This window comes from Macrotis lagotis, chromosome 3 (genome assembly GCF_037893015.1).
Source record: "Macrotis lagotis isolate mMagLag1 chromosome 3, bilby.v1.9.chrom.fasta, whole genome shotgun sequence".
In the NCBI taxonomy this organism is placed as follows: domain Eukaryota; kingdom Metazoa; phylum Chordata; class Mammalia; order Peramelemorphia; family Peramelidae; genus Macrotis; species Macrotis lagotis.
Window position 1 is genome coordinate 273,741,572 of NC_133660.1, and position 27,590 is coordinate 273,769,161.

Sequence of the window (27,590 nt, forward strand, 5' to 3'; positions counted from 1 at the left end):
AGCAGCCTTAGGTGCCCCGGGATCCCACAGTGGGCTCCACAGCCCCTGGGAACTTCACCCAGCGTGAGAGCCCTTCCCCATATACTCATTCATGTATATGTGTGGTGTGTGTGTCTCCCTTGGGGTGCCCCCTGCAGGAGGTGAGCTACTGCCAGGGCATGAGTCAGATCGCTGCCATCCTGCTGATGTATCTAAATGAAGAGGAGGCCTTCTGGGCACTGGCCCAGCTCTTGGCCAACCAGAGGCATGCGATGCATGGTGAGTGCTGCCCGGGGTGGGCACAGAGCTCCAATCTAGCCCTTGTTTACTAAGAAGGGGGTCACCCAAGTCCCCCAAGCCTTCCATCTGCTGATCCTAGGAAGCTTGTACTGCCAGACAAGGAGGTGGTGCCCCCAGGGGCACCTGCTCCCTCGGGGGAAGCCCATCCCAGTATGGGCAGGGGGTGAACCCGAGGTGGCTCCTGGGCTTTCTCCCCAGGCCGCTGCTGAACCCTCCACCCTGGGCGGGCTCCCCACAGGCTTCTTCACCCCTGGATTCCCCAAGCTGCAGCGCTTTCAAGACCATCATGAGCAGATCCTTGGAAAGGCCTTGCCCAAGCTGAAAAAACACATGGTGAGCTTAGCAATGAGGCCAGGGTGGTGGCCACGGGGGGGGGGCTGGGTCAAGGTTACCCCGCCATCTCCACTCTCTCCCTTCAGGACAAGGAGCAGATGTCCACGGGCATTTACACCACTAAGTGGTTCCTGCAGTGTTTCATTGACCGGGTGAGAACGTTGGGTCAGGCTCCAGGCTCTGGGGGGCATGGCCTTGCCCTCTTGTGGCCCCCCTCTCAGCCTGGCCTCTCCTCCACAGACCCCATTCACCCTGACCCTGCGCCTGTGGGATGTATATGTCTTGGAGGGCGAGCGAGTCCTCACTGCCATGGCCTACACGGTTCTCAAGCTACATAGGAGTAAGGCCTGGGCTGGGGTTGAACCCCCAGATAGGGGGGTGGGCTGGAGGAAGAAAGTGAGGGAAGGAGAGAAATGGCCTCAGGCTCTGGCCTCTGGGCAGGGGGCTCATCTCCTCCCCTCCCCCCCATTCTCCAGAACGCCTGCTCAAGATGGCCCTGGAGGATCTCCGAGAATTTCTGCAGGAGAAGTTGGCGGGGCCCTGGCCCCAGGAGGATGACGCCGTGGTGGAGCATCTGCAGGCATCCATGGCTGAGCTGCGCAGGCTGAAATGCGAGCTGCCCCCCCCAGGTGGGCTTGGGGACAGAGGCTGGAGGCTTGGACATGCGGACTCTCCTGGGAGGGGGGTTGCCCAGGGACAACCAGGAACACTCTGGACCTAACTCCCTTCCCTGGGGTGAGCAGGTCACAGGTGTGACGCACAGACACACAACCCGACAGTAGACAAGGCAGGTTGAGGTCCTAGGACCTGGGCTTGGGTCCTGGCTCTCCCCTCTCTGGGGGCTGGGGGGCATTTCCAGGGTCCCCTGGGGCTCCCAGATGGAATCTCCATGTCTGCTCTCTTGTTTTCCTCGCAGCCAAACTGGAAGAGTTCCCCAGGAAGCCTCTGGGAGTGTCCTCCCTAGGCCCGGTGATCAATGGCCAGAGCAAGGCAGCCCCTCTGCCGAGCCCATCCCCAGGCCCAGCGGTGCTCCCTGAAGATGGACCCACTCCTCAGGACCTTCAGGATAGCAGGGCCCTGGAGGAGGCCTGCCTGAAGCCCCCAGGCTCCCCAGAAGAGGATCGGCCAGGAGGGGGCATCTCTTTGGAATTGGATGCAGCCTTGTTCCCCCCTCCCCCTTCCCCTGAAGAGCTGCTGCCCCCAGAAAGTTTCCCGGATGAGAACGCCTATCCGGCCGGGCCCCCCCCTCCCCCTCCCCGCACCCCTGAGGAGCCCCAGAACCTTCCTGAAGGGGCTGAGGGGCCAGGGCCGGGCAGGGCTCACACCACCCACAGTAATCTCTTGCCCAGGCCCTGGGCCAGCATGCCCAGCCTTGCCATGGCAGCGCCCTCCTCTGTGTCGCTCATCAGAAGCAGCCCCGGTCTCAGGTGGCCCCTGCCAGAGAGTTTCCCCACAGGGAGGCCTCGGCCAGACGGGACAGCTGGCAGAGGGGGTTCACCCCAGGGCTACAGTAAGGGATGCTCTGCCCCCCTGGGTGCCGGCCCAGGCCCGGCCAGGGAGGCCCAGGCTCTCGGGGCCAACCAAACGAGATGGACTTGAGAATGGGGGTGCAGAAGGTACAAAATGGGAGGTTCCCCGGCTGAGGCCAGAGGGGAAGCGGATGTCTGCCGGATCCCCAAGAAGGGCCAAGGAGGCCCGACAGTAAAGTCGTCTGCACCAAGCACCCTGGCCTCTGGTGTCTCCTTCCTCCTTTAGCCGCCCTCCCGGGCAGCTCAGAGCCCCTGGCCCCCGGGATGCCGAGTGCCACATCTCCCTACTTGGCCTGGTCGGGCGAGGGTCAGGTGGGGGGGCTGCAGGTTTCTCGAGGTTTCTGTTGGGCCCCGCCCCCACAGCCACACCGAGGTCAAGACCATCCAATAATTTACTGAAGTGAGCCCAGTGGGTTGGGCGGAGGGGGGGGGCAGGGGAGGCAAAGGAAGCAGTTTGGGGCCGGGGAGTTGGAGACAGTCCGTGCAGAGAGCCTGTGGGGGGTCCGAGGGCCCGGCGTGCCCTCCCTGGCATGAGCGGGAACTCCGCTGCAGCGGTAGCAGCGCCAGGGGCCCCGGCAGCGCCCAGGGCCCCAGCTGCGCCCAGGGCCGCCGGCTTCCTTCCTTCCTTCCTCCTTCCAACCGCCTGTCCGTCGTGGGGCCGTCCGCCGTCCTCCATCCGCCCCTCCGGCCTCAGCTCTCCCTCCCTCCCTTGGGTCCTGCACCTCCGAACCCCCAGCCTGGCGGGGGAGAGGGCAGAGTCAGGCTGGCGCCCCGCGGCCGGGGGCCGTGGAGGGCAGGAGGGGAAGGGGGAGCCCGGCCCTGCCCAGGCCTCACCTCCACCCCGCGGTCAGGAGATGACACACTTGCAGTTCAGACACCCCGGGCCACTCTCGTCGGGGGGGTTCAGCTTCCGGAGTTTATGCTGCCGAATCTCCCGCACCAGCGTGTAGAAGGCGTCCTCCACCCCCTGCGGAGAGGGGGGCGGCCTCTCAGACCTCCAGCCCCCCGTGACCCCCGGCCCCCCGGCCCCCCGGGGCAGCAGCGGCCCCAGCTCCTCACCTGGCGGGTTTTGGCCGACGTCTCGATATAGGGGATCCCATAGCTCCGGGCCAGCTCCTGCGCCTGGCGGGTCTCCACCGTCCGGGCGGGCAGGTCGCATTTGTTCCCCACCAGCACCATGGGCACGTCATCCGAGTCCTTCACCCGCTTAATCTGCTCCCTGCCAGGAGGAGGGGGGAGGACGCCAGTGCCGGCCAGGGGGCCCGGCCGGACCGAAGTGGGGCGGGGGGGGCAAGGGAGCTGAGGTGGGGCGGGGGGAGCTGTGGGGGGCGGGGGGGGGGGGCAGGCTCACCTGTACTGGTGAATGTCCTCGAAGGACTTGGTGTTGTTAATGGCGAACACGCAGAGGAAACCCTCCCCGGTCCGCATGTACTGGTCTCTCATGGCGCTGTACTCCTCCTGGCCAGCCGTGTCCAAGATGTCCAGCAGACAGGTCTCCCCATCAATGACCACCTGCTTCCTGTAGGAGTCCTGGAGAGGGGGACAGTCCCCAAATCTCAGCCGCTAGGGAGAGATCTCCAGGGAAAAGCTTTGGCGAGGGTCTGAAGGGTCAGAGGGGGAGGGGCCATCGAAGACCCTGGGGTGTCATTAGGAGAAAACACCATCTGGGACCCTGGGGTGTCAGAGAGGGATTGAATGTCAGAAGAGAGGGTGCTATCAGAAGTCCTGGGAGTCACTGGAGCAGGGCATCATTAGTGGCTCCTGAGTGTCAGAGGGGGAGGGTACCATTCAGGACCTTGAGAATCAGAGTGGGAGAGTGCCATCAGGGGGCCCTGAGGTGTCAGAGAGGGACTGAACACCAGAAGAGGGCACTGTCAGAGGTCCTGGGGGTCAGAGGAGAAGGGCACCATCAGGGGTCCTGGGGGTCAGAGGGGGAGGGCACCATCAGGGGTCCCTGGGATGTCAAAGGGGGAGGGTACCATCAAGGGTTTTGGGTGTCAGAGGGGAAGGGCACCACCAGGATCCTGGGTTGTGTGTGGGGGAGGATGCCATTGAAGGCCCTGGGGGTCAGAGGGGGATGGGATGTCAGAGGGGAGAGACCCTTTCTAGGCTCCTGGTAGGAAGGAAGTCCTGATTGGTGTGGGGGGGGGGGGGGGACACTGTCCAGGGTCCTGGGATGTGAGGGGGGATGTTCATAGTCCTATTGTGTGTATGGGGGGGCACACTATCCAGGGTCCTGGAGTGTGAGGGGTCCTGGGCTGTGGGGTGGGGGCACACACTGTCCAGGGTCCTGGGGTATGAGGGGTCCTAGGCTGTGGGGGGGGTGCACACTGTCCAGGGTCCTGGGGTATGAGGGGTCCTGGGCTGTGGGGGGGGTGCACACTGTCCAGGGTCCTGGGGTATGAGGGGTCCTGGGCTGTGGGGTGGGGGCACACACTGTCCAGGGTCCTGGGGTATGAGGGGTCCTGGGCTGTGGGGTGGGGGCACACACTGTCCAGAGTCCTGGGGTATGAGGGGTCCTGGGCTGTGGGGGGGGGTGCACACTGTCCAAGGTCCTGGGGTATGAGGGGTCCTGGGCTGGGGGGGGCGTGCACACTGTCCAGGGTCCTGGGGTATGAGGGGTCCTGGGCTGTGGGGTGGGGGCACACAGTGTCCAGAGTCCTGGGGTATGAGGGGTCCTGGGCTATGAGGGGGGGTACACACTGTCAAGGGTCCTGGGGTATGAGGGGTCCTGGGCTGTGGGGTGGGGGCGCACACTGTCCAGGGTTCTGGGGTATGAGGGGTCCTGGGCTGTGGGGGGGGGTACACACTGTCAAGGGTCCTGGGGTATGAGGGGTCCTGGGCTGTGGGGTGGGGGCGCACACTGTCCAGGGTTCTGGGGTATGAGGGGTCCTGGGCTGTGGGGGGGGGTGCACACTGTCCAGGGTCCTGGGGTATGAGGGGTCCTGGGCTGTGGGGTGGGGGTGCACTGTCCAGGGTCCTGGGGTATGAGGTGTTCTGGGCTGTGGGGTGGGGGCGCACACTGTCCAGGGTCCTGTGCTGTGGGGTGGGGGTGCACACTGTCCAGGGTCCTGGGGTATGAGGGGTCCTGGGCTGTGGGGTGGGGGCGCACTGTCCAGGGTCCTGGGGAGGCCTGAGGCCGGCTCACCTCGATCGTGGGGTCGTACTCGTCCACGAAGTGGTTCTGGATGAGCTGGATGGTGAGCGCGCTCTTGCCCACGCCCCCCGCTCCCACGACCACCAGCTTGTACTCGGTCATGGTGGTCGAGCTCGGCGGCTCCTGCGGGGGTAAGCCGCGCTGTCTCGGGGGGCCCCCTCAGATCCCCCCCGGCCCCGGGTGCAGGAGCCTGGCGGGGGGGGGCTGCGCCCCCAGCAGCCCCTCCCCCAGCGCGCCCGCAGCTCGGTCCAGCCCCCCATGGCCCCCCCGCACCCCCAGCCCGGACACGCCCCGGGCCCCCCCTCTGCCCGACTCCCCCCGGCCGCACCCTGCCCCGGCCCCGGCGGGAAGGCCACGGCCACGGCCACGGCCACGGCCACGGTCAGGGCCACGGCGCGCCCCGGGCGCCCCCCCCCCGTCCTCCCGCCGCGGGGGGGCAGCGCCCCCCGCGCCCCCCGCGCCGGCCCCTCCCCGCCCCCCGCGCCGGGCCCCCTCCCCCCGCCCGGCTCACCGAGCTCACCGCCTCCTCCGCCGGCTCCTGGGGCTCCGCCGCTGCTGCCCCCCCGGGCCGGGGGCTCCGGGCCGGGGGCTCCGGAGGGGGCTCGGGGGGCTCCGGGGCTGGGGCTGGGGCCGGGCCGGGCGGCTGGCTCCGCGCATGGGCTCCTGGCGGCCCGGGGCGCGGGCGCGCGCGGCGGGCGGGGGCGCGGCGGGCGGGGGCGCGGGTCTCGGCCCCGCCCCGCCGCGCGCACGCGCCTCGGCGCCGCGCCCCTCGCCCGCCTCCGCCTCGGCTCCCCGGGCCCCGCTGGCTCCACGGCTCTGCCCATTGGTCGCACCGGCCGTCCGTCTCGTCGCGTCCCGGCGCCGGCTCCTCTCCCGTTTGGAGAAGTGGCTTGTCCATCCAAGAGTCCCGCTTCCCTATTGGCCAGAGCTCCTGCCCATCGCGCCCCGACCCGGTCCGTGGCCGGAGCGAGCGGCTGGGCGCCTCCCGCGTCTGGACCCCTTCGCCCGGGGCCGGAGGCCAGGAGGCGGCGCGTCCCGGGCCCGGGGACCTGCCGGTGCCCAAGCAGGGCACTCGGAAGCGCAGCGGCGTGGGCGGGCCTGCGAGGGGCGGGGCGCCGCCCAGGCCCCACCCCCTGCAGCCCCCGGCCCGGTGGCGAGCCGCTCCCGAGGCGCCCACCCCGAGCGGGGCCCGCACCCGAGAACGGCGCGTGCCCTGGGGCCCGGGCCCGGGCTGGCCGTGAGACTGGCATCGCCGGCCCCAGGGCCGGACGCCCCGGTCCACAGTGAGCCTGCTGTGAAAGCGGAATCGCCCCAAAATGGGGGCGCGAGTCCCCCAGGACTGTCGTGGGTCACGAACAAGTCCGTCCGAGTTGGTCGTTGCCACAGCGCCGCTTCGGTTTCTGCCCACTTCCCCCAACACCAGCTCGTGCCAGCCTTTCCAGCTGAGCCCTCTGCAATGGACTTTGGTCTCCTCGGATCAGGTGTGACTGTCAAAGCTGATGAACTCACCTGAAGTTCCCAGGGTTGGGGACGGTGGCAGTGGGGGGGGGGCTCCTGCCACCCGAATCCCAAGACTGATAACTGTGCATTACGCTCCTCCAGGACACTGACACCCTGGTATAGCACAGTCAGTGCCTCAAGAAACAAAGCAGGACCCAAGAGGAGCATCACAAACAAGGGTACAGAGCCTGACCCTCACATGAAGTTTAAAATCAGGAAAAATGACTGAACAAAAAAAGAATTCCACCAAAAAAATGCCATTTTGATGACATGGACACTCAACATGAACACAAAAGAAGAGAATGACTCCCAAACATACAAACCAAGCTTCAAAGAATAACACAAGTTCAACGAGAATTCTCACAAGAGGTGAAACAGGAATTTAAAATTAAAAAAAAAACCCAAAACATTATTTTAAAAATTAAACAGGAATACTGGAGAAAATAACTGGAAAATGAAAGAGAGAATGAGGACTAAGGGAGAAAATTGGGGGGAGATGAGACTATAGGGAAAGAGAATCAACCACTTAGAACAAGAGGTACAAAACCTTACTCAAGTAACAGACTCCTGGAAAAATTTTAATGGACCAAATAGAAGTTAACGACTTCTGTTTAAGGTCAACAAAAACATTAAAACAAAGTCAAAAGACTGAAGAAAAAAAACTAAAGCTATATTGAACTTCATTTTTTAAAAAATGACTAAGAGGAAAAATAAAAGCTCAAAAAGAGATTTTAAGAATCATTGGACTGGGGCGGCTAGGTGGCGTAGCGGATAAAGCACCGGCCTTGGAGTCAGGAGTACCTGGGTTCAAATCTGATCTCAGACACTTAATAATTACCTAGCTCTGTGGCTTTGGGCAAGCCACTTAACCCCGTTTGCCTTGCAAAAACCTAAAAAAAAAAAAGAATCACTGGACTGCTTGAAAGTCAGAAGTAAAAAAAAAAAAAGGTTACCTATCATTTCAAGAAATCATAAAAGAAAATTTCCCACACCTTTTAGAACCAGAGGGCAAAACAGAAATACAGGTCACTTCCTAAAAGAATTCTTAAAATGAAAACCGCCCCAGGAGCATTACAGCCAAAATCCAGAGTTTCTAAGCCAAAGAAAATACACTTAAATAGTCAGGATGAAAAAATTCAAGTCCCAAATGAACACAATCAGCATCATACAAGATTTAGCAGCCCACCACCATAAAGAAATGGAGAACATGGAATATGGTATTTCAAAACTCAAAAGATAGAGGCTTACAGCCAAAAATTGCTCAGCATTTTTTAGTATAATCCTATAAGGATGCAGCCAAAGCAGGTCTTAGGGGAAAATTTATACCATTAAGCACTTGCATCAAGAAAATAAGGAGATCAACAAATTTTTCAAGCAACTCAAAAACAAAAACCAACAAATTTAGAAATCCCAATTAGATACCAAAATAGTACTGAAAATCCTTTCTTTTCCAGCAGATCCTCTCATGTCATTCTCATTTTTCCTCAACCTCTCCTTGTCTTCTGACTGCTTCAGTATTGCCTACAAATACAGTCTGGTTTCTTCTTCTTTGCCTCCTTCCTCCTCCTCCTCCCCCCTCCCCCTCCTCCTCCTCCTCCTCTTCTTTCCACTACACCATCTAGCTGTCCCATTTCTTCCTTTTTTCCCTCTTTTTTTGTGAGTAAACTCCTTGAGATGGCTACTTACAATGGGTATTTCCTCTTCTTTTTCAGTTTTTCCAAGGCAATGGGTTTACACAGCTAAGGAAGTACTAACTATTCAGTGCTGGATTTGAACTCAGGTCCTCCTGACTTCAGGACCTAGTTGTCCCCCTCCCAACCTCTTTTTAACTCCACATAGTCTAGCCTCAGACCTCATCATTCATCTCAAACTGCTTTCTAGAATTACCAATAAGCCCTTAAGGATTAAAATTTAAGGCACTTTTCCTACTCCTTGACTTCCCTGTAGCATTTGACCCTCTCCTCCATGATACATTCTTCTCTGAAGGTTTTCCTGATCCAGGAGTCCTTTTGTTCTTGCTATTCCCCTGAATAACAGTACAAATAAGGCTTTTGAAGTGTTAGAATCTGTTTTCTCCTGTGAGATGCTATTATCACCATTTTATAGCATAAGCCATCCTCTTTGCTTCAGTTTCCTCATCTATAAATGGAAGATAATTTTAGCACTTGTATTCCAGGGTTATTGTGAAGATCAAATGAAATAATTTGTAAAGTGCTTTGCAATCCTTCAAGGGCTTTAAGTAAATGTTCATTTTCATCATCACCCCCTAAAGCTTAGCTCTCTCTTCCTCATTCAATCAACTCTTGAGGCTCTCTACTCCCTGGCCTCTATGATCAAATTGAAAATTTCATTTCCTGGGCTTCCAAACCCTTAACTGTTGCCTTCCCAACTTTCCATGTTCTTAGCCTTTCCTTCCTTTGCTTCCCTTCCTTTCTGTGCCTCCTACCCAACACACCAGCTCCTGACCTTGGGTATTACCACTGCTTGTTCCCCATGGGATGCACTTTCACCTCATTTCCTGAATTCAGCTTTCTTCAAATCCCATTTTTAATCCCACCTTCTGCAGGAAGCTTTTTCTGTCTCCCTTCATGCCAATGCTTTCCCTCTGTTAATCATCTCCAATTTTACCAGTATCTATATTGTCTTATATGATGGATTGCATGGTGTCTCCTCCAATAGATTATGAACTCTTTGAAGGCAGGAACAATTTTTTACCTTTTAACACAGTATCTGGTACACTGACTTGTTGACTGACTCACTGACAAAATCAAAGAAGAGATTAAAGAAATTTAAGATAAACACATTCTTGAATTAATACATAAAACTGGGTTTGTTTGGGGGGGTTGGGAAGAGGGAAGTGGAAAGGGAAAAATAAAATAAATAAGCCATTATATGATTTTTTTAGAGGAAGACTAAATTACCAGTATAAAAAATAAAAAGTTAATTTACAACAAAAAAAGAAAAATGAAATTATTTAGAAGCTTTCCACAATAAAATTAACAATCTGAATGAAATGAATATTTACAAAGACATAAAGTGCCTAGATTTACAGAATAAGAAATAAAGGACTAAATAATCTAATATGGGGGGGGGAATAAACCTTTAAACAAGCTTCAAAAAAAAATTTAACACCTTGGGATCAGATGGATTTGCAAGTGAACTCAGTCAAACATTTAAAAAACAATTCCAATACTACATAACTGTTTGAACAAATAGAAAGAGGTTCTACCAGAATTCTTCTATCTCCATATATGGCCATAATATGAAAACTAGAGAAAATCAAAACAGAAAACTGACCAAAACAGACGAATATCCCTAATGAATATTTGTCCAATTTAAATTTTTTTCATTTTCCCAATTACATGTAAAAATAAATTTCAACATTCATTTAAAAAATTGGAGTTCCAAATTCTTTTCTTCTTCCCCTCCCTATTCATTGAGAAGACAAGCAAGAAATGTGACTATATATGTGCAGTCATGCAAAGCTTATTTCCATATTAGTCATATTCAAGAAAACAGAGACCCCCCCAAAAAAATCTCAAGCAAAATAAAGGAAGTTTAAAAATGTATGATTTGATCTGTATTCAGACTTTATCAGTTCTTTCTCTAAAGGTGGATAGCACTTTTCATCTTAAGTCCTTCAGAATTGTCTTGGATCAAAGTCATACCAAGAAAACTAAGTCATCAAAGTTGATCATCATACAATTTTGCTGTTATTGTGGGCAATGCTTTTCTGGTTCTGCTTCATTCACTTTGTATCAGTTCATATTTGTTTTTTTCAGGTTTTTCTGAAAACATCCTGCTTGTCATTTCTTATAGCACAATAGTATTCAATCACAATCATATACAACAACTTGTTCAACCATTCCCCAATTGATGGACATTCCCTCAATTTTCAATTCTTTGCTACCAGGAAAAGATCTGCTATAAATATTTCTGAATATACAGATCCTGTTCTTTAAAAAAAAATGTCTTTGGGATACAGCTCCAGTATTTCTGAGTATGCATAATTCTATTGGGTATCGTTCCAAATTGCTCTCCAGAATGGTTGGATCAGTTCACAACTCCACCAATGGTGCATTAGTGTCCCAGTTTTTCCACATCCCCTCCAACAACCATTATTTTCTTTTTTAGAAATCATATTTGTCCATCTGTTAAGTGTGTGGTGGTACCACAGAGTTGTTTTCATTTTCTTTTCTCAAATCAATAGTGATTTAGAGCATTTTTCATGGTTATATATAGCTTTGATTTCTTCTGAAGACTGCTTACTCACATCTTTTGCCCATTATCAAGTGGGGAATAACCTGAATTCTTATAAACTTGACTCCATTCTCTATATATTTCAGTAATAAGGGCTTTATAAAAGAAACTTACTGAAAACAATTTCCTCTAGTTTCTACTTTCCTTTTAATTTGGTTATGTTGATTTTGTTTGTGCAAAACTTTTAATTTAATGCAATCAAAATGATCCATTTTACATCCTGTAATACCCCAAATTTTAAAGTAAAATATTAACTAGGAGACTGCAGGAACATATCACAAAGACTATACTCTATACCCATGCTGAATTTATGCCAGGAATGCAGGGTTTATTCAATCTAGGAAATAAATGGCTGACTGTTAATAAGAACAAGAAAATTGTACCATTAAAGTAATGGATGCAGAAAACATTTCTGGCAAAGTACAACATCCATTCCTGTTTGGACACTGGAAAGCATAGGAATAAACAGATCTTTCCTTAATATGATAAGCGGTATCCATATAAAACTAAGAGCCAGCATCATCTATAATGGTGATAAATTAGATCTTTCCAATAAGATCAGGGTTAAAGACTATGTCCATTTATCATCATTACTATTTGATAAAGTGCAAGAGATGCTTGCCATAGCAATGACAAAAAATTGATGGACTAAGACTAGGAAAAAAGGAAACAATCATGAGTTTTTTGTTAATATGATAACTTAGACAAAGAAAAGCAGTCAAGAAAAGTTAAGTGAAAATATTAACATCATGAAAGTTGTAGAAAACAGTATAAGCACCAGATTTATTTGTACATCATCAAAAAAAAACCCAAACAAAATAAAAATCCAGTAGTGAGAGATAGAAAAAGAAAGTCCATTTAAAATAACTAAAGAAACTATAAAATTCATGGTAACCCACCTGCTAATATATACACCAGAACTATATGAACACAACTATAAAATAATCTAAACAAATATAGATCAAGGTAACCGAAGAAATATTAGTTGCTTATAGTTTGATTGAACCAATAGAATAAAAATGGCAATTCTGTGTGAATTATCTACTTATATTCAATTTTATGCCAAGCAAACTACCAAAGGGATCACTTTGTAAAAAAGTAATGAAAGTCATAAAAAAGTCAGAAGGAAATGACTCAGCAGTTATAGATCTCAGTCTAGGCTACAAATCATCATCAAATCAATAAATCATCAATAATCATCAAATCAATTTGATATTGGTTAAGAAATAGGTTGATTAATGGAACAGATTAGATCCATAATGCACAGAGACAAATAAGTACAGTAGTTAATGTTTAATAAATCCAAAGATCCCAGTCATTGCACTGAGAACTCCCTTTTTGACAAAAACTATTGGGAAAATTGGAAAGTATTCTGGCAGATGCAGACCAATATCTCACACCATTTTCCAAGATAAGCTTCAAATGGGTATTTGACTTAGTCATAACAGGTGGCATCCTAAACAAATTAGAAGAGGAAGGAGAAAATATCCTGTTAGATTTATAGATGGGGAGAGAGTTCATGACAAAGGATAGAGAGATTCACAAAAGATAAAATGAGCAAGATTAATTACATAGAATTATTAAGTCTTTGCAGTAATAAAACCAAAGAAGTTAATTAAAAATAGTAAAGGTGTCAGTAATTGGGAAAAAATCTTTGCAACAAGTTTCTCTGATAAAAGTTTCATTTCCAAAATAAGGAATTGATTACAATTTAAAAGAATTAGAACCATTTCCCAATTAACATATTAATTGGCAGTTTTCAAAGAAAGAAATTCAAGCTATCAATAGCTATATAAAATAATAGTGTCAATGTGTTTGTCCTCAGTCAGCTAAAGAACCCATGCCCCATAACTTTTCTTGAGGCTTCAACACAATGAATCCGATAGCAAGACTAGTGGTAATTTTAAAGCCTGGATTACCAAATTCCAGGAAATCCTAACAAAAATTGATAAAAATTTTTAGTAATTAAAGGGAAAATAAAAATGGAAAGAACCCATCATTCACCTCCTGAAAGAAATTCCATGATTTCTAGAGATACTTCACTGTAAAACAATCCAAAAACAAGCATTTTACATAACTGAATCAAATCCATTTTTGATCTAGCTTGTCCAGTCAATGAGAGCAAAGCATGCTGATGGAAATATTTGGGTACAGATTGTTTTTGTCTCTGACCTCCTGAGAATCTGAGTCCAGTTGTAAGATTTCTGCGTCAAATGATATGGATAGTTTAGTTGATATTCTTACATATTCCTAGTAGAAATCTAGAATTTGTGTATCACCTCACAGAGCCACAACAATTCTCAGAGGTATGGATTGTGTTTGTTTTCTTAGAGTCTTTCCATCTTTGATTGTTCTCATCTATTTTTCATCATTAGCATTTTACATGTCATAAAACCTCAGAATTGTTTTAATTTATTTTACCTAATGAGTTGTTTTACTGAATCATTAATTGTTGATAGGGATTTCAAGCATGTGGATATGGTAATTTTAAGCTGGCAGTTATTCTTTTGAAAACTGTATGTGGCCATATCCTTAGAATATTTCTTTATTTGGGAATGGCTCAGAGGTATCAATTTCCTGTATATTTTGTATATCATACTTTTAACAGTGATATTTGATCCAAATAATTTCCACTACCATCACCTCAAGTATTTTTCCATCTAATTTTGTCTGTTGATTTCATTTCCACAAAAACCCTAAATTGTATACGTGGTCAAAAATAACTCTCTTATCTTTTATGATCTCCATTGGGGTCTGAACTATTTCATTCCTCATTTTTTTTTTTTTAGGTTTTGCAAAGCAATAGAGTTAAGTGGCTTGCCCAAGGCCACACAGCTAGGTAATTATTAAGTGTCTGAGGCCAGATTTGAACTTGGGTACTACTGACTCCAGGGCCCTTGCTCTATCCACTGCGCCACCTAGCTGCCCCCTCATTCCTCATTTTTAATGGTATGATTTTTAAAAATATTCAGGTCCCATATCTATTTTGAGTATATTTTGATATACTGTATAATGTATTGGTCTAACCTATATTTCTGTTAAAACTCCTTTCCAGGGGCGGCTAGATGGCGTAGTGGATAAAGCACCGGCCTTGGAGTCAGGAGTACCCAAGTTCAAATCTGGCCTCAGACACTTAATAATTACCTAGCTGTGTGGCCTTGGGCAAGCCACTTAATCCCATTTGCCTTGCCAAAAACCTAAAAAACAAACAAAAAAAAAACACAACTCCTTTCCATTTTCCAGTTTCATAAGTAAAGTTTCAGAGAAAAAATATAGATTAAGTTTAAGTTTAACTAGAATTACTGGAAAAGATGAAGCATGAAATTTTATTTGTTTATTTTTTCCAATTACATGTAATGATAGCTTTTAACTTTCATATTCTGTAAGATTTTGAGTTGCACATTGTTTCTACCCCTGTTCCTTCCCTTCCCCTCCCCAGTAATTCTTATAAAAAGAAAAACAAACTGAGAAAATTTCTTCAAAGGATAGGGAGAACTACAGAAGAAAAATGGATATAATTTTATGTAAAATTAAAAAAAACATTTTTCAGAATAAAACTAATATAACTAAAATTAAGAAGGGAATCATGGAACGGGACGGGGGGATCTTTACAGTATTTTTCTAAAAAAGGTTTCCAAAGTATATAAGTAATTGATTAAAAGATATAGGAATAAGAGTCATTCCTGATGTAATAGCCAGAGTATATGAACAGCACTTGAAAAATGCAAATTAAAGTAACTCTGGAATTCTATTCATATTCATCAAATTAGTGAAGTTGACAAAAAAGGAAAGTGCCAAATGTTGGAAGGGTAGAAGGAAAACATATTTTGACACATTCCCTGTTGGTGTATCTTTGAACCAGTCCAGTCATTCTGAACTGGATCCCCAAAATAACTGAACAAGTTGCATAGCCAGCTGTACTGCTACTAGATGTATGACCCAAAGAAAAGGAAAGAGGAAAAGGTAACATATATATATATATATGAAAATATTCATAGCAGGTCTTTTTGTAGTGTCAAAGCACTGGGAACTAAGGGGATACCCATCAATTAGGAAATGGCTGAAAAAATTATGATTTATTAACATAATAGAATGTTATTATACTGTACAGAATGATGAGACCATTTCAGAAAAGACTGGAAAAATTCCTACATACTGATGTAGAATGAAGTGAAAAGAAACAGGAGAACGAGCTATAGGTTTACAACTCTATAAAGGCAAACAACTTTGAAAGACAAGCATTCTGATCAGTGCAATGACCAGTGGCAGTCCTAGAAGACTGAGAATGAAGCGTATTTCCCATCTCTTGCCAAGAGAGGTCATATGGACCAGCCCCTCTCATGTTAGGGCTGTTCATCCACCTTTGGTATTTACCTGTCACTCAGCTCTCACCTGTGGCTCCAAAAAGCTGTAGCATGCCCAGTGGTCACACCTGGTAAAACCATCTTGATAGACAGGCTAAACCAGATTGAAGGTAACCAAGGGGCCTCAAACCTGTTGGTGAGTTAGGGGTCTGCTTCAAATATATGACAACTTCTCCTGGTGGAATGAATGGCAGTTTGTTCCATTCATTGTGAAGGCAGATGAATCAAGATGCTATAGAACCCTTAGAACTTGGTCATCAAAGATGCCAAGGTCATCCATTGCATTCTGGTCTTGACTTTTGTTCTGCTACTGAACTCTGGAAAAGATAGGCTGACAACTTTGTGCAACTTCACCTCACTTAAAATCCAATTTGTGTTCAAGACATCACCCATCACATTAGTCCTCTTTGAAAATGAAGCTTGAGCAGCAACATTCATGATATAAAAGTTGGATATGGCAACGTGGAAAAAATTGTTTTGTTTTACAGTATATATGTGCTCCAACATTGTTTTTTTTTTCTTTTAAATTGGAGGCCAAGGGAGAGGAGAGAAAATAAATTAATAAAAAGACAGAAAAAAGATTTCTTATTTGTGTTCTATAGTATGTCAAACTATTCTCTCCACTTCTAGCTGTTTCTGGTTTATCTAGAATCTAGAAAAGAAATTTTTAGAATTTATCAAATCCATGATACTTAATGAAATGAGGTAGGGACTTAGTTATTACTGAGATTCTGAAATTTCAATAATATAGAAATATCAGAATATGCCCTTAGGTTACCTTAGAACCCAGGATTAGAGCTACCCTCAAAACTACTTAGGGTACGATTTGATACAAACCTAAGTGATTTTTAATGAATGAATCTTTGTCCTTCATTCTCAAAGTAGACCATGACATCCGGGAGGTGATGCCATGACAAGCACATGATTTGGATTTGGGTGGGGGGGGCTGTGCTAAGTCACCTACTTTACTTTCTCCTCCAGAGCCCTCTGGATCCAGTGGCCAGATAAAGATCAGGATGATTGGAGAAGGTCCTGGATGCCAGACAATTGGGGTTAAGTGACTTGCCCACACAAGATCACATAGCTAGTAAATGTCTGAGACTGGATTCGAACTCCTATCCTCCTTAAGTCCAAGGCCAGTGCTCTATCAACTGCTTCACTTAGCTGCCCTAGAGATTTTTAACAACACAAGGGAAAGTAAATAAAGAAATAAAATATCTGTTTTGCAGACATTATGATCACAAAGTTATCTTTGACCATCACTACAAATGCTGACTTCTCAACTATGAAAACACAGTCTCATCCATTTGACTCTCAAATATAGTAGGAAAAGTGACACAAATTCTCTTGATGATGTTTCACAATAATGAATTAAATATAGTTCCTTCACACAAAAGTTCTCCTCACCTTTCTCTATGTGCCTTGCTCAGATAAATTTCCAAAATGTCAGTTAAATCTCCAATAGACTCCTCATAAAATGACAGGAAAAACTCACTCCAAACTCACCTCTTAAAGATCCAGGAACATCATCTATAGCCTTTGTGGGGGAGATTTTGGAAGATTTATTGTACTAGTATAACATCCATGGGGTCACTGACTGGGACTCAGCATTTTCTTCTTCCTTCTCTCTTCTGAATAGGGGCAGAGATGAATCTTTTCCAGGTCTTTTCTACTATCTCTCTAAAACTAGTAGTCTTTTCTTCTGTCATGGACTTATGCTTATGCTTAGCTCACTTTTTAACCTAGGAGAAATGTGTAGCCCTTAGGCCCATGTTGTCCTTTTCTCCAGCTTATGAAACTTATAAATATTAAAAATTAATATAATCGCTGAACCTAGAACCCTCAGTTAGAAAATTACTAACTTTCTAAAGAGGTTGGACTCTGTGTCCCAACTTAAATCTTTGCACTGTTCTAACTTAAACCTCTCTATAGTTGAGATAAAAGTCAGAAACATTTGAATAAAAAAAGCAAGCAGTTTTGTCCATTACTGGACAGGCAGAGGGAGAAGAGGGGGGAAAGCAGGACTTTTTCTCTGGAGTTTCTTTAAATATTTACAAAGATGGGTACAGCTAGGACCATCAGCTCATCTTCTATTCTGTTCTGCCTGTTGTTGTTTGTCCTTCATTCTTTTATTCTTTTTTTTTTTTTTTAGGATTTTTGCAAGGCAAATGGGGTTAAGTGGCTTGCCCAAGACCACACAGCTAGGTAATTATGAAGTGTCTGAGGCCGGATTTGAACCCAGGTACTCCTGACTCCAGGGCAGGTGCTTTATCCACTGTGCCACCTAGCCACCCCTTGTCCTTCATTCTTGAAGAAGACAATGACATCAGAAAGGTGATACCATGGATTGGACTGGAGTGAGGGGGCTGTGCTAAGTCACCAGCCTCACTTTCTCCTCCAGAGTTATCTGGGTCCATCGGCCAAATAGAATCAAAACAACTGGAGATTTCCCTGGATATGAGGCAATTAGGGTTAAGTGATTTGTCCAAGGTCACACAGCTACTAATTGTCAGGTATCTGAAGCCAAATTTGAACTCGGATCCTCTTGACTCCAGGGACAGTGTTCTATCCACTACCCCATTTGGTTGCCCAATTCATTGTGGTATTGTCCAAATCATGTGCTTGTCATTGTATCTCCTCCCTGAAATTGTGGTCTTCTTTGAAAATGAAGGACAAAAAAAAATACATATGCCTCCATATCTGGCACCCCACTCATTTCTCCCTTTAGAGGAACCATGGTCTGCATTAATCTCTCCCTTTTCCATCACACTGGTTTTCCTTCTACTTTCTCCTTTCTTTCTTTTTTTCTTCTTCCTGTTGCCCCTGTTCTAACCATTCTTTCTGGTTGAGCCCAGTAAGTCATGAATTGGTCCAAGAGAACTGTCCTACTGCTGCAATTGTTTAGACCATTCTAATGGTCTGAACCTCATCCTCTCAAATCTGTCCCTTTCATCACTCCTGGGCTGAACTTAAGTCCAATTTCTGGTTCAGATCTCACGATAGACTCAAAGCATCCTCAGGGCTGAGGGGGAAAGCTCAGCCCTCTGAACTACAAGTCACATGATGGTGGACATTTTTCAAATTTCGCCTATGGAAGTTTCTTCCCTTTACCTTCATGTTTGTTGGTAAACTTTTAATACCTCCATTTCAAATAATGTAAGTTTTTTATTTGGGGTATATATTTGTCAAGTTAAAAATAACCCTTCTTTGTCCACACTTTGTTTAGTGTAAAGGAATTATTTTGTCAAAACCTTCTCCCACAGAGACTTACAGATACTTACTGTATCTTTAAGACCCAGATGGAATGTAGAAGGAGACAAACCAGTTTGGCTGGCAGTTTGTCATTATAGTCTTGACTGTGAGGATTTATTTTTAAAAGGAATGAATATAACTCAGATACCAGCTTGGATATTTACTATCTGTGGAGGTTTGGACAAATCGTTCCCCCTCCCTTGGTCTCAGTTTCCTCATCTATAAAATGGGGGTTGGACTAAATGACCTTAGAGGTCCCTTCTAGCTCTAAATGTGAGATAAATTTTGTGGAGGAAAGAGAGAAAGGAGGAAAGAATTTTTCTAATGAGAATGGTCTTTCCTATTTTATAGGAAAGAGATGATGTTCCTGTTGTGACTAGAGAGAGAATGGAGAAGACAGAGATAGGAAATGGAGAGATTTTCTAATGGAGATGCCTTCAACTTCACCTTGGGAAGAGGATGATGGAGAGGAGACTTAGTTTGGAATGTGGAACTAAACTGAGCTGTTCCCTCGCAGTGAGCTTTGAGGTAACTCCCAGAAAAAATATAGGAAATCCAATAGAGAGACTGCAGTGAAAGCCCAAGATTTGGGGGCATGTGTACCATTACCAGCCCAAGTAGAGGTTCTTCAATGTTGCTTTCAGAAATGCATAATGGCAATGGGGGCCCTAGGCCCGGGAGGGTGTCCTCTATTTCCTATTGGCTTATGATGTGGGGGTGAAAGTTCTTTTAATTGGCCCCTGAGTCAGAATTGAGTGTATATACAGACGCTCAGACAGATGAGCAATCCCTTTCTTCTCTGGGAATGACTGAGGAAAGAACAATTGGGAATGGCTAAGTAACAGGGAGCCTTTCTCCCACCTGATGGCTAGGCACCTCAGTTCCTTGTGTCCTTCCTGGTTTTAGGTCAGTAGATTTTGGCATGACTGTGTGATCTTCGAAAGACTCAAAGAGGCTTCAAAAACCCAACTGGATCTGGCAGCAGCCTTCTGGGAGCCACGGGAGCTGATGCCACTGAGGACGGGCTTGGACAAGCCCAGCAGCAAGTTTTGGCAGTCCAGGCCTTGGGTTCTGTAATAAAGGGAGCAGCTCACCCATTAGCTATGCCACACCCAGAAGGGAAACTGAAGGACTCTCCCTAGGGACTGAGGTGTAGAGGGTGGTATTGGTACCCCACTTTGGAAGGCAGTTATCCATCAGTCCTTGCTAGGCCTTCTCAGGAAATTTCCCTTTGTAAAAACAGATAGATGGCTATTAACTGATTAATTGATAAATTGATTTTGGGGAGATGGTAATTGGTGATTGATATTGGGAAGAATATGCTGGATGGAAGCTAATGAACCACAGTCCTGGGAAAAAGAGCCTCAGACCCTCAGAATCACCCCTAGAATCCTGAAGGGAGAAGTAAGAGAGTTTTGAGGACCAGCCTAACAATGCAACTGGGGATTGGCAGAGTAAACTCAGAGTATTTTATATGAGTCATGTCTTTGTCTTGAAGTTTATTTCAAATTTAATCCAAGAAAATTCAGTATTCAATATGGAAAAACTACTAATGGGTAAAGGGATTTTCTCTACTTGATTAAATAAATAATTTCTTTTTTTAGCTTTAATTATTTTTTAATTTTTTCAAAGATTTTACTTATTTTGAGTTTTACAATTCCCCCCCATGCTTGCTTCCTTCCTTCACCCCCACCCCCCCATAGAAGGCAGTCTGTTAGTCTTTCATTGTTTCTGTGGTATACATTGATCCAAATTGAATGTGATGAGAGAAAAATCATATCCTTAAGGAAGAAAAATTATGAGAGATAGAAAAATTACATAATAAGATAATGGTTTTTTCCCCCTAAATTAAAGGTAATAGTCCTTGGTCTTTGTTCAAACTCCACAGTTCTTTCTCTGGATACAGATGGTATTCTCCATTGCAAACAGCCCCAATTTGTCCCTGATTGTTGCACTGATGGAATGATCAAGTCCTTCAAGGTTGAACATCACTCCTATGTTGCTGTTAGGGTGTACAGTGTTTTTCTGGTTCTGCTCATCTCACTCAGCATCAGTTCATGCAAATCCCTCCAGGCTTCCCTGAATTCCTCTCCCTCCTGGTTTCTAATAGAACAATAGTGTTCCATGACATACATATACCTCAGTTTGTTAAGCCATTCCCCAATTGATGGACATTTACTTGTAAATCAATAATTTCTAATAAATTGGAGGGACTCAGGGTAACTGCTAACTTAATGAGAAAGAACTTTTAATTTTATTAATTAAGGAATATCCAAATATGCTCTTGGAATATTATAGAGATTATGGTATTAAAAACACATGTAGGTAGAGATGGGTGAGTGCATCAGGGTCTGAGTCTGTGCCTGTGTTGAGTGATGGCACTGACATGTCCGGTATCTGGGAGCTGGCTTCTACTGCAAGTTTTACCAGCTTTAGAAAGAAAAGCTGAGACATTTGATTTGAAGTCATGCTTGAGCAAACCCAAAGAACAGCTGTGGAGAAGAACAGAAAAGTCAGAAGAACAGAACAGAAGTCAGAGAGATCTGCAGAAAGAGAGAGGATTAAGGAGCCAACTTGAAAACAATGAATTGATCCCTTCAGGCTCAATCTGGACCAAACATCCTTCTGTCTCAACTTCCAGTGATACAGAGAACAGTAAAAGTGAAAGTGAAGATAATTGGACCCCTTTGCCACCCTAAGTCGCCCAAATGCAATATGAAGATGAGCTCATAAATCCCACATTCTTGCCTTCCTACCAGGAGAGGGATGATGGTGATGACACAAAGATGATGACAGTGATGGCGCTGGTGATAAGCAACTAAGTCATTTTAAGTGTTATACTCAAATCAACTACAAAGGCCCTTTGAAGAAAGATGCTATCCACCTGCAGAGAACTGATAAATGGATGTATGATAAAGTTTGACATGTCCATATACATATCTAATGGTAGGCTTCTCTAGGACAGAGTGAGCAGGGAGAGGGGAAAAGTGCCTACCAAAGAACAAAAGAAATTGTAGAAAGAAGCACAGAAAACTGAATAGCTTTATAAATGATGTGTGGTGTTTAATTGCATAGTTTTTCTCAAAAAAGCAAGCAGTATGAAATGGAAATTCATGGTTTTATTTTGAATCCTTTTCTATGTTGTGCTGTGTACATAGAAATCTCTCTCTCTTTCTCTCTCTCTCTCTCACGCATGCACATGCGCGCGCACACACAGTTTAAAATATAGTTTAAAAATATAGTTTTTTAAAAATATAGTTTTAAAAAGATAACATAGGGGGCAGCTAGGTGGTACAGTGGAGAGAGCACCAGTCCTGGAGTCAGGAGGACCTGAATTCAAATCTGGTCTCAAACACTTAAAAATTGTCTAGCTGTGTGACTTTGGGCAAATCACTCTTAACCCCATGGACTTAAATTAAAAAACAAAGCAAAACAAACAAAAAAAAGATAACAGTCAAGCAAAACAGATTTCCAGATTGACCATGATTAAAAATGTATGCTTCATTCCACATGTTGTACTCATCACTATTCTGGAATCATGGATGGTCACTGCATTCATTAATGTTCTGAAGTCATTCAAAGGGATTCATTTTCTTGTATACTTTTCCTGGTTCTACTTGGTTCACTCTGAATCTATTTATACAAATCTCATCGGGTTTCTCTCAAACAATCCCTTTTATTATTGCAATTTGTCTGTCTCATCTCTCCCTTCTCTAATCCACTTTACCTATAACTGTTGAAATGATTTTTTTGTCTAGAAAAAAAAAATATATATATATATATATATATTTGCAAATCAATGAGGTTAAGTGGTGTGCTCAAGACCACAGAGTTAGGAAATTATTAAGTGTCTGAGAATGGATTTGAACTCAGGTCCTCCTGACTCCAGGGCCAGTACTCTATCCACTGTGCATCCCCTTTGATCCAGCAACACCACGACTGGGTCTATACCTTGAAGAGATGATGAAAAAGGACAAAAATATCACTTGTACAAAAATATTCATAGCAGCCCTGTTTATGTTGGCATAGAATGTCCTTTAATTGGGGAAATGGCTGAACAAACTGTGGTCTATGTATGTCATGTAACGCTATTGTTCTATATATTCGAATATATATTAGAAACCAGGAGGGATGGGAATTCAGGGAAGCCTGGAAAGATTTGCATGAACTGATGCTGAGTGAGATGAGCAGAACCAGAAAAACACTGTACACCCTAACAGCAACATGGGGGTGATGATCAACCTTGATGGACTCGTTCATTCCATCAGTGCAACCATCGGGGACAATTTTGGGCTGTCTGTGATGGAGAATCCCTTCTGTATCCAGAGAAAAAACTGTGGAGTTTGAACAAAGACCAAGGACTAATACCTTTAATTTAGGGGGGGAAAAAACCTGATATCTTATTGTCTGATCTTGCTCTCTCTCTTATACTTTGTTTCTTCCTTAAGGATATGATTTCTCTCTCATCACACTCAATTTGGATCGATGTATATGGAAACAATGTAAAAACTAGCAAATTACCTTCTGTGGGGGGTGGGGGGAGGGAAGTAAGATTAGGGGAAAAATTGTAAAACTCAAAAGAAATAAAATATTTAATAAAGAAATAAAAAAAGAACTGAGCTCATCATTCTGGAGAGAGAATTGGAACCAGGCCCCAAACTCTGCATATCTTTTGTCCCAACAATACCATTGCTTTGGACCTATTTGTACAAAAATATTAATAGCTCTTTTTGTGGTAGCTTAGATTTGGAAATCAAAGGGATGTCTATCAATTGTAGATTGGTGGAACAAGCTGTATGATTGTAATGGAATATTAATGTGCTATAAGAAATGACTTACATGAACTGATGCATAAAGAAGTGAACAGACCAGCAGAACATTGCAACATTGTACACAGTAAGAGCAAATGGTACAGTGTTTGGGGCGGGGGTAATTATTGTGTCTGAGGCCACATTTGAACTCCGATCCTCCTGACTCCAGAGCCAGTGCTCTCTACCCATTGTGCCACCAAGTTGCCCCAGCAATATGGTACAATGAACAACTATGAATGACTTAGCCCTTCTCAGCAATAAAATGATGCAGAACAATCTTCAAGAACTCCTGATGAAGCCTACTATCCACCTTCAGAGAAAAACTGATATCGATTGGATTGAATACAAACTGAAGCAGGCTATTTTTCATTTTCATTTTTTCTTTTATTCAAGTCTTCTTTACAAAGTGATTAAAATGGAAATGTTTTACAGAATTATACAGGTATAACCTATATCTGATTGTTTACTGTCTTAGGAGGGGGATGGGGAGGGAGAAAAGGAGGGATAGAATTTGAAACTCAAAATCTTAAAAATGTTCATTAAAATTTTGGGGGGAACCTTTTCTAGTAAATACAGAAGTAAAACAAGGAGGTTCTATTATTTGATCTAGAAATGGTAGCAATAAGAATAAGAAATTCAAAGTGTAAAAGATAGGTAAAGATGCTGATGACATGACGATTTACTTAGAAAATTCTAGAGAATAAGCTTGATATTGAGACAATTCATTCAACAAGGTAGACTATAAAATAAAAATCCATAAAAATGAACATTTCTACATGACAGAATGCAAGAGGCAATAAGAGAAAGAAAATATTCAAAATAACTACAAAATCCATAGAGTGTCTGGGGGTCAGTCTGCCAAAGCATACAAAAAACTTGGATAGATTCTAAAGATAGTCCTAAAAGAAATATGACAAATAGCAGGAGCAATATTTAGTTCTCATAGCTGGGTCATGCCAATAGAGTAAAAACTATAATAGTATTTTATTGCTATGCCAAACTATCAAAGAGAAACTTTAATGAATTTGATAAAATTACTCATTTTATTGAGAAAAATAAAATCTAGAATACATAAAATGAAATGATGAAAAAGGGGGAACAGCACTTCCAAACCTTGAACTCTGTTATAAAGCATCAATATTGTTGGGGGTAAAAAAGAGAGCTACATGGTTTTTTCTTTTATAACATGCAGTATGGAAATATGTTTTCACATGATTGTGATAACCTATATCAGATTGCTTTCTACTGTGGGAGTGGAGGAAAAGAGGGAGGGAAGAAAATGTGGCACTCAGAACTATTGATGTTCTTGTCAATTTAATGCATTGGACCATTAACTAGATTAATAAAGATATATAAAAATGAAGAGCTAGTTCAATTGAACAATTAGACAAAGGAGAATTAGGAACAATGGAAATCAACAATCCACCTGAAAACATAAATTGTATTAGAAAGACTTTCCTATTTAATAAAAACCTGCAAAAACTAAAAAGCATTCTGGGAGAAATTAAGACTTAGGCTGACATCATATACCATATTCCAATAAATTCAAAATGGACGTGTGAACTTAATATTAAAGAACATAACCATAAAAATGGGAAGAGAAGCTGTATATATGTTAATGTCTATATATGTCTATATAAATATATATATATATATATGTATATATAATCTTAAAACAACAGAAAATATAGGTTAGACTTGAAATTTGTTCTCTAAGAAAAATTTACCAAGAAACTTCTGGGTGGAGGCCCTTATGGTAACGTTCCTTACACAATACTATCTGGTCTAAATAAGAATGAATTGTTATTTTTCCAAGTATAGTATGAGTAGGACAAGTTTTCTGACTTTTCCAATCTTTTGTCTTCTGAGTTTGTACGTAACATAGGGGGAGATAACGTTTCTTACAGCAAAAAGAAATCAGATTTATTACCAGCCATATAGTTTGAAATACTTATTAAACTTTCTCAATACATATAATTACATATTATACATATACACTTAATACCTCATTAGAGATAGTCTAGTGGATAGAGCCCTGAGTCTGAAGTCAGGAAGGCCTGAGTTCAAACCCTGTCTCACACACTTCTAGCTGTGTAATCTGGGAAAGTTACTTAATCCCTGTCTATACCAGCTTCCTCATTTATAAAATGATGATCATCAAAGTTTTCATATCCCAAGGCTGTGATTCAGATAAAAAAATATTTGTAAAGAGCTCAACAGAGTTCCTGGCATACTGTAGGCATGTAATAAATGCCCTCTATTCATATTCTTTTCTCAGTATGAGTAGCTGTTTTCTTTTTTTCCTTTTTTCTTTTTTTTTATTAAAGATTTTATTTGAGTTTTACAATTTTTCCCTAATCTTACTCCCCCCCCCACAGAAGGCATTCTGTCAGTCTTTACTTTGTTTCCATGTTGTACATTGATCCAAAATGAGTGTGATGAGAGAGAAATCATATCCTTAAGGAAGAAACAGAAAGTATACGAGATAACAAGATCAGTGGGTAGCTGTTTTCTTAACAAAAGAAGAAATAGCAGAAATTACACAAGATAAAATAGATCATTCTGATTTCATGGAACTAAACAGCTCCTATATGAAGTAAATGGATGTGTGTAGGACAAGAAAGAGAGTGGATAAATAAAGGAAAGTCTGTATCAAATTTCTCTGATAAGGATTTGATATTCAATATATAGGATTAATTAATGTTCATCCCCAGCTAGATATACAGATATATAAGAACAAAATCCCTTCTTCAGCATAAATGAACAAAGGATATGAACAAACAATTCTCAAAAGAAAATATGCAGCTTATCAATAACTATATGAAAGGATGTTAATAATAATGAAATGAAAATCAATGTTTCATTTTTAGTTAGTCATATGAACAAAGGTGACTAAAGATGGAAATAGTCAAAAATGGATGGGAAGCAGCAAAATTATGGTTGGTGGAGCTATGAATCAATATAACGATTTTGAAAAATATTTTGTAATTATGCAAACAAAGTGGTTAAAATCTCTATGCCCTTTGAAACAGAAATTCTTTTACTAGGCCTCTATTCCAAGGAGGTCATTGATAAGAAGAAATCATTTGGGAAATGATTAAATAGTTGATGCAATAAATAGTGTTGGGCCTGGAGCTAGGAAGATCTAAGTAACTCTGGACAAGCTACTTAACTTCTGTCAGTCTCAGGTTCCTCATCTGCAAAGTGGGAAAATAGTATCTGCCTTCCAATGGGGATACTTTTGGGGTGGGATCAACAAATTATGTTTAAAACACTTTGTACAGTATTTTAAAGTGCTGTATAAGTGTTAGTTATTATGTTATTACATAAATTGAATAGAGCATTTACTATGATGTAAGAAACAATGGAACGTAGTTAATAATAATAACCATTTCTATAGCACCTACTATGTGTGTTAGGCATGTTACAAAATGTATCTATTTGGATCGTCGCAACAATCCTGGGGGGGAGGTGCTTATAAATTTCATTTTACAGGTGAGGAAACTGAAGCAGAGATTAAATGATGTGCCCAGTGCCACATACCTAGGAAGTATCTGAGACTCAATTTGAATTTGAGTTTGCCTTACTTCAGTGCTGTAGCCACTGCATGTGGACAGATCCATGTGAAGAACTAATGCAGAACGGGAGGCTAGGTGGCACAGTGGATAGAACACCAGCCCTAGAGTCAGGAGGACCTGAGTTCAAATCCAGCCTCAGATACTTAATAATTATCTGTGTGGCCTTGGGCAAATCACTTAACCCTATTGCCTTGCAAAACAAGTGAACAAAAGAGAAGTAATGCTGAGTGAAGCCAAGAGATCACAAAACAGTCCAAGGGGCATGTTACAGTGTTACAGAAAACAAGTTAGTCCTGAAGAAGAGACCCAAGGAGAAGACCTCCCCCCCATCCTTCCAACCCATCCTTTGCAGAGAGGTAGGAATTCCTCCTCTGGGAATATTGCATGTATATTCTTTCAGGCTTGGTGATGCAAGGACCAGTTTTGTTTATTTTTTCTCTTTATCTTTTTCTTTAAAGTAGTTTTTTTATGATACCAAGGCTTTTCTGGAAGAAGGGAAGGAATCCCAAGAGAAATATTGATGTAGA

General features: G+C 44.1%; 2 protein-coding genes and 1 long non-coding RNA gene across 6 annotated transcripts in view; 2 read left to right on the forward strand and 1 right to left on the reverse strand.

The window, feature by feature from the left end:
- The window catches only part of LOC141518565 (USP6 N-terminal-like protein), a 29,907-nt gene extending 27,528 nt beyond the window's left edge, over positions 1-2,379 (forward strand). For all 3 annotated transcript variants that reach the window (XM_074230697.1, XM_074230695.1, XM_074230696.1), the window contains 6 exons: positions 138-258; positions 518-612; positions 699-764; positions 853-952; positions 1,089-1,241; positions 1,529-2,379. In XM_074230697.1, the coding sequence (XP_074086798.1) occupies positions 138-258; positions 518-612; positions 699-764; positions 853-952; positions 1,089-1,241; positions 1,529-2,211 (1,218 nt within the window). In that variant the 3' untranslated portion in view covers positions 2,212-2,379. The remainder of the gene's footprint in view (positions 1-137; positions 259-517; positions 613-698; positions 765-852; positions 953-1,088; positions 1,242-1,528) is intronic.
- HRAS (HRas proto-oncogene, GTPase) lies at positions 2,090-5,947 on the reverse strand. Of its 2 annotated transcripts, none has more exons than XM_074230699.1 (6): positions 5,819-5,947; positions 5,290-5,421; positions 3,493-3,671; positions 3,201-3,360; positions 2,976-3,108; positions 2,090-2,878 (listed from the first exon to the last, which is right to left on the reverse strand). In XM_074230699.1, exons 2-5 carry the CDS (start codon positions 5,398-5,400, stop codon positions 2,989-2,991), a joined length of 570 nt encoding a protein of 189 aa, XP_074086800.1. In that variant the 5' UTR covers positions 5,401-5,421; positions 5,819-5,947; the 3' UTR covers positions 2,090-2,878; positions 2,976-2,988. The 2 variants fall into 2 exon arrangements, with proteins under 2 accessions (XP_074086800.1, XP_074086799.1); XM_074230698.1 differs by having other exon boundaries at positions 5,810-5,947.
- A 12,821-nt stretch (positions 5,948-18,768) lies between these two features.
- On the forward strand, positions 18,769-20,225 carry LOC141516575 (uncharacterized). The gene is made up of 3 exons (XR_012476753.1): positions 18,769-18,849; positions 19,026-19,202; positions 19,581-20,225. It is a non-coding gene; the product is annotated as an uncharacterized LOC141516575 (long non-coding RNA).
- The last annotated feature ends 7,365 nt before the right edge of the window (positions 20,226-27,590 follow it).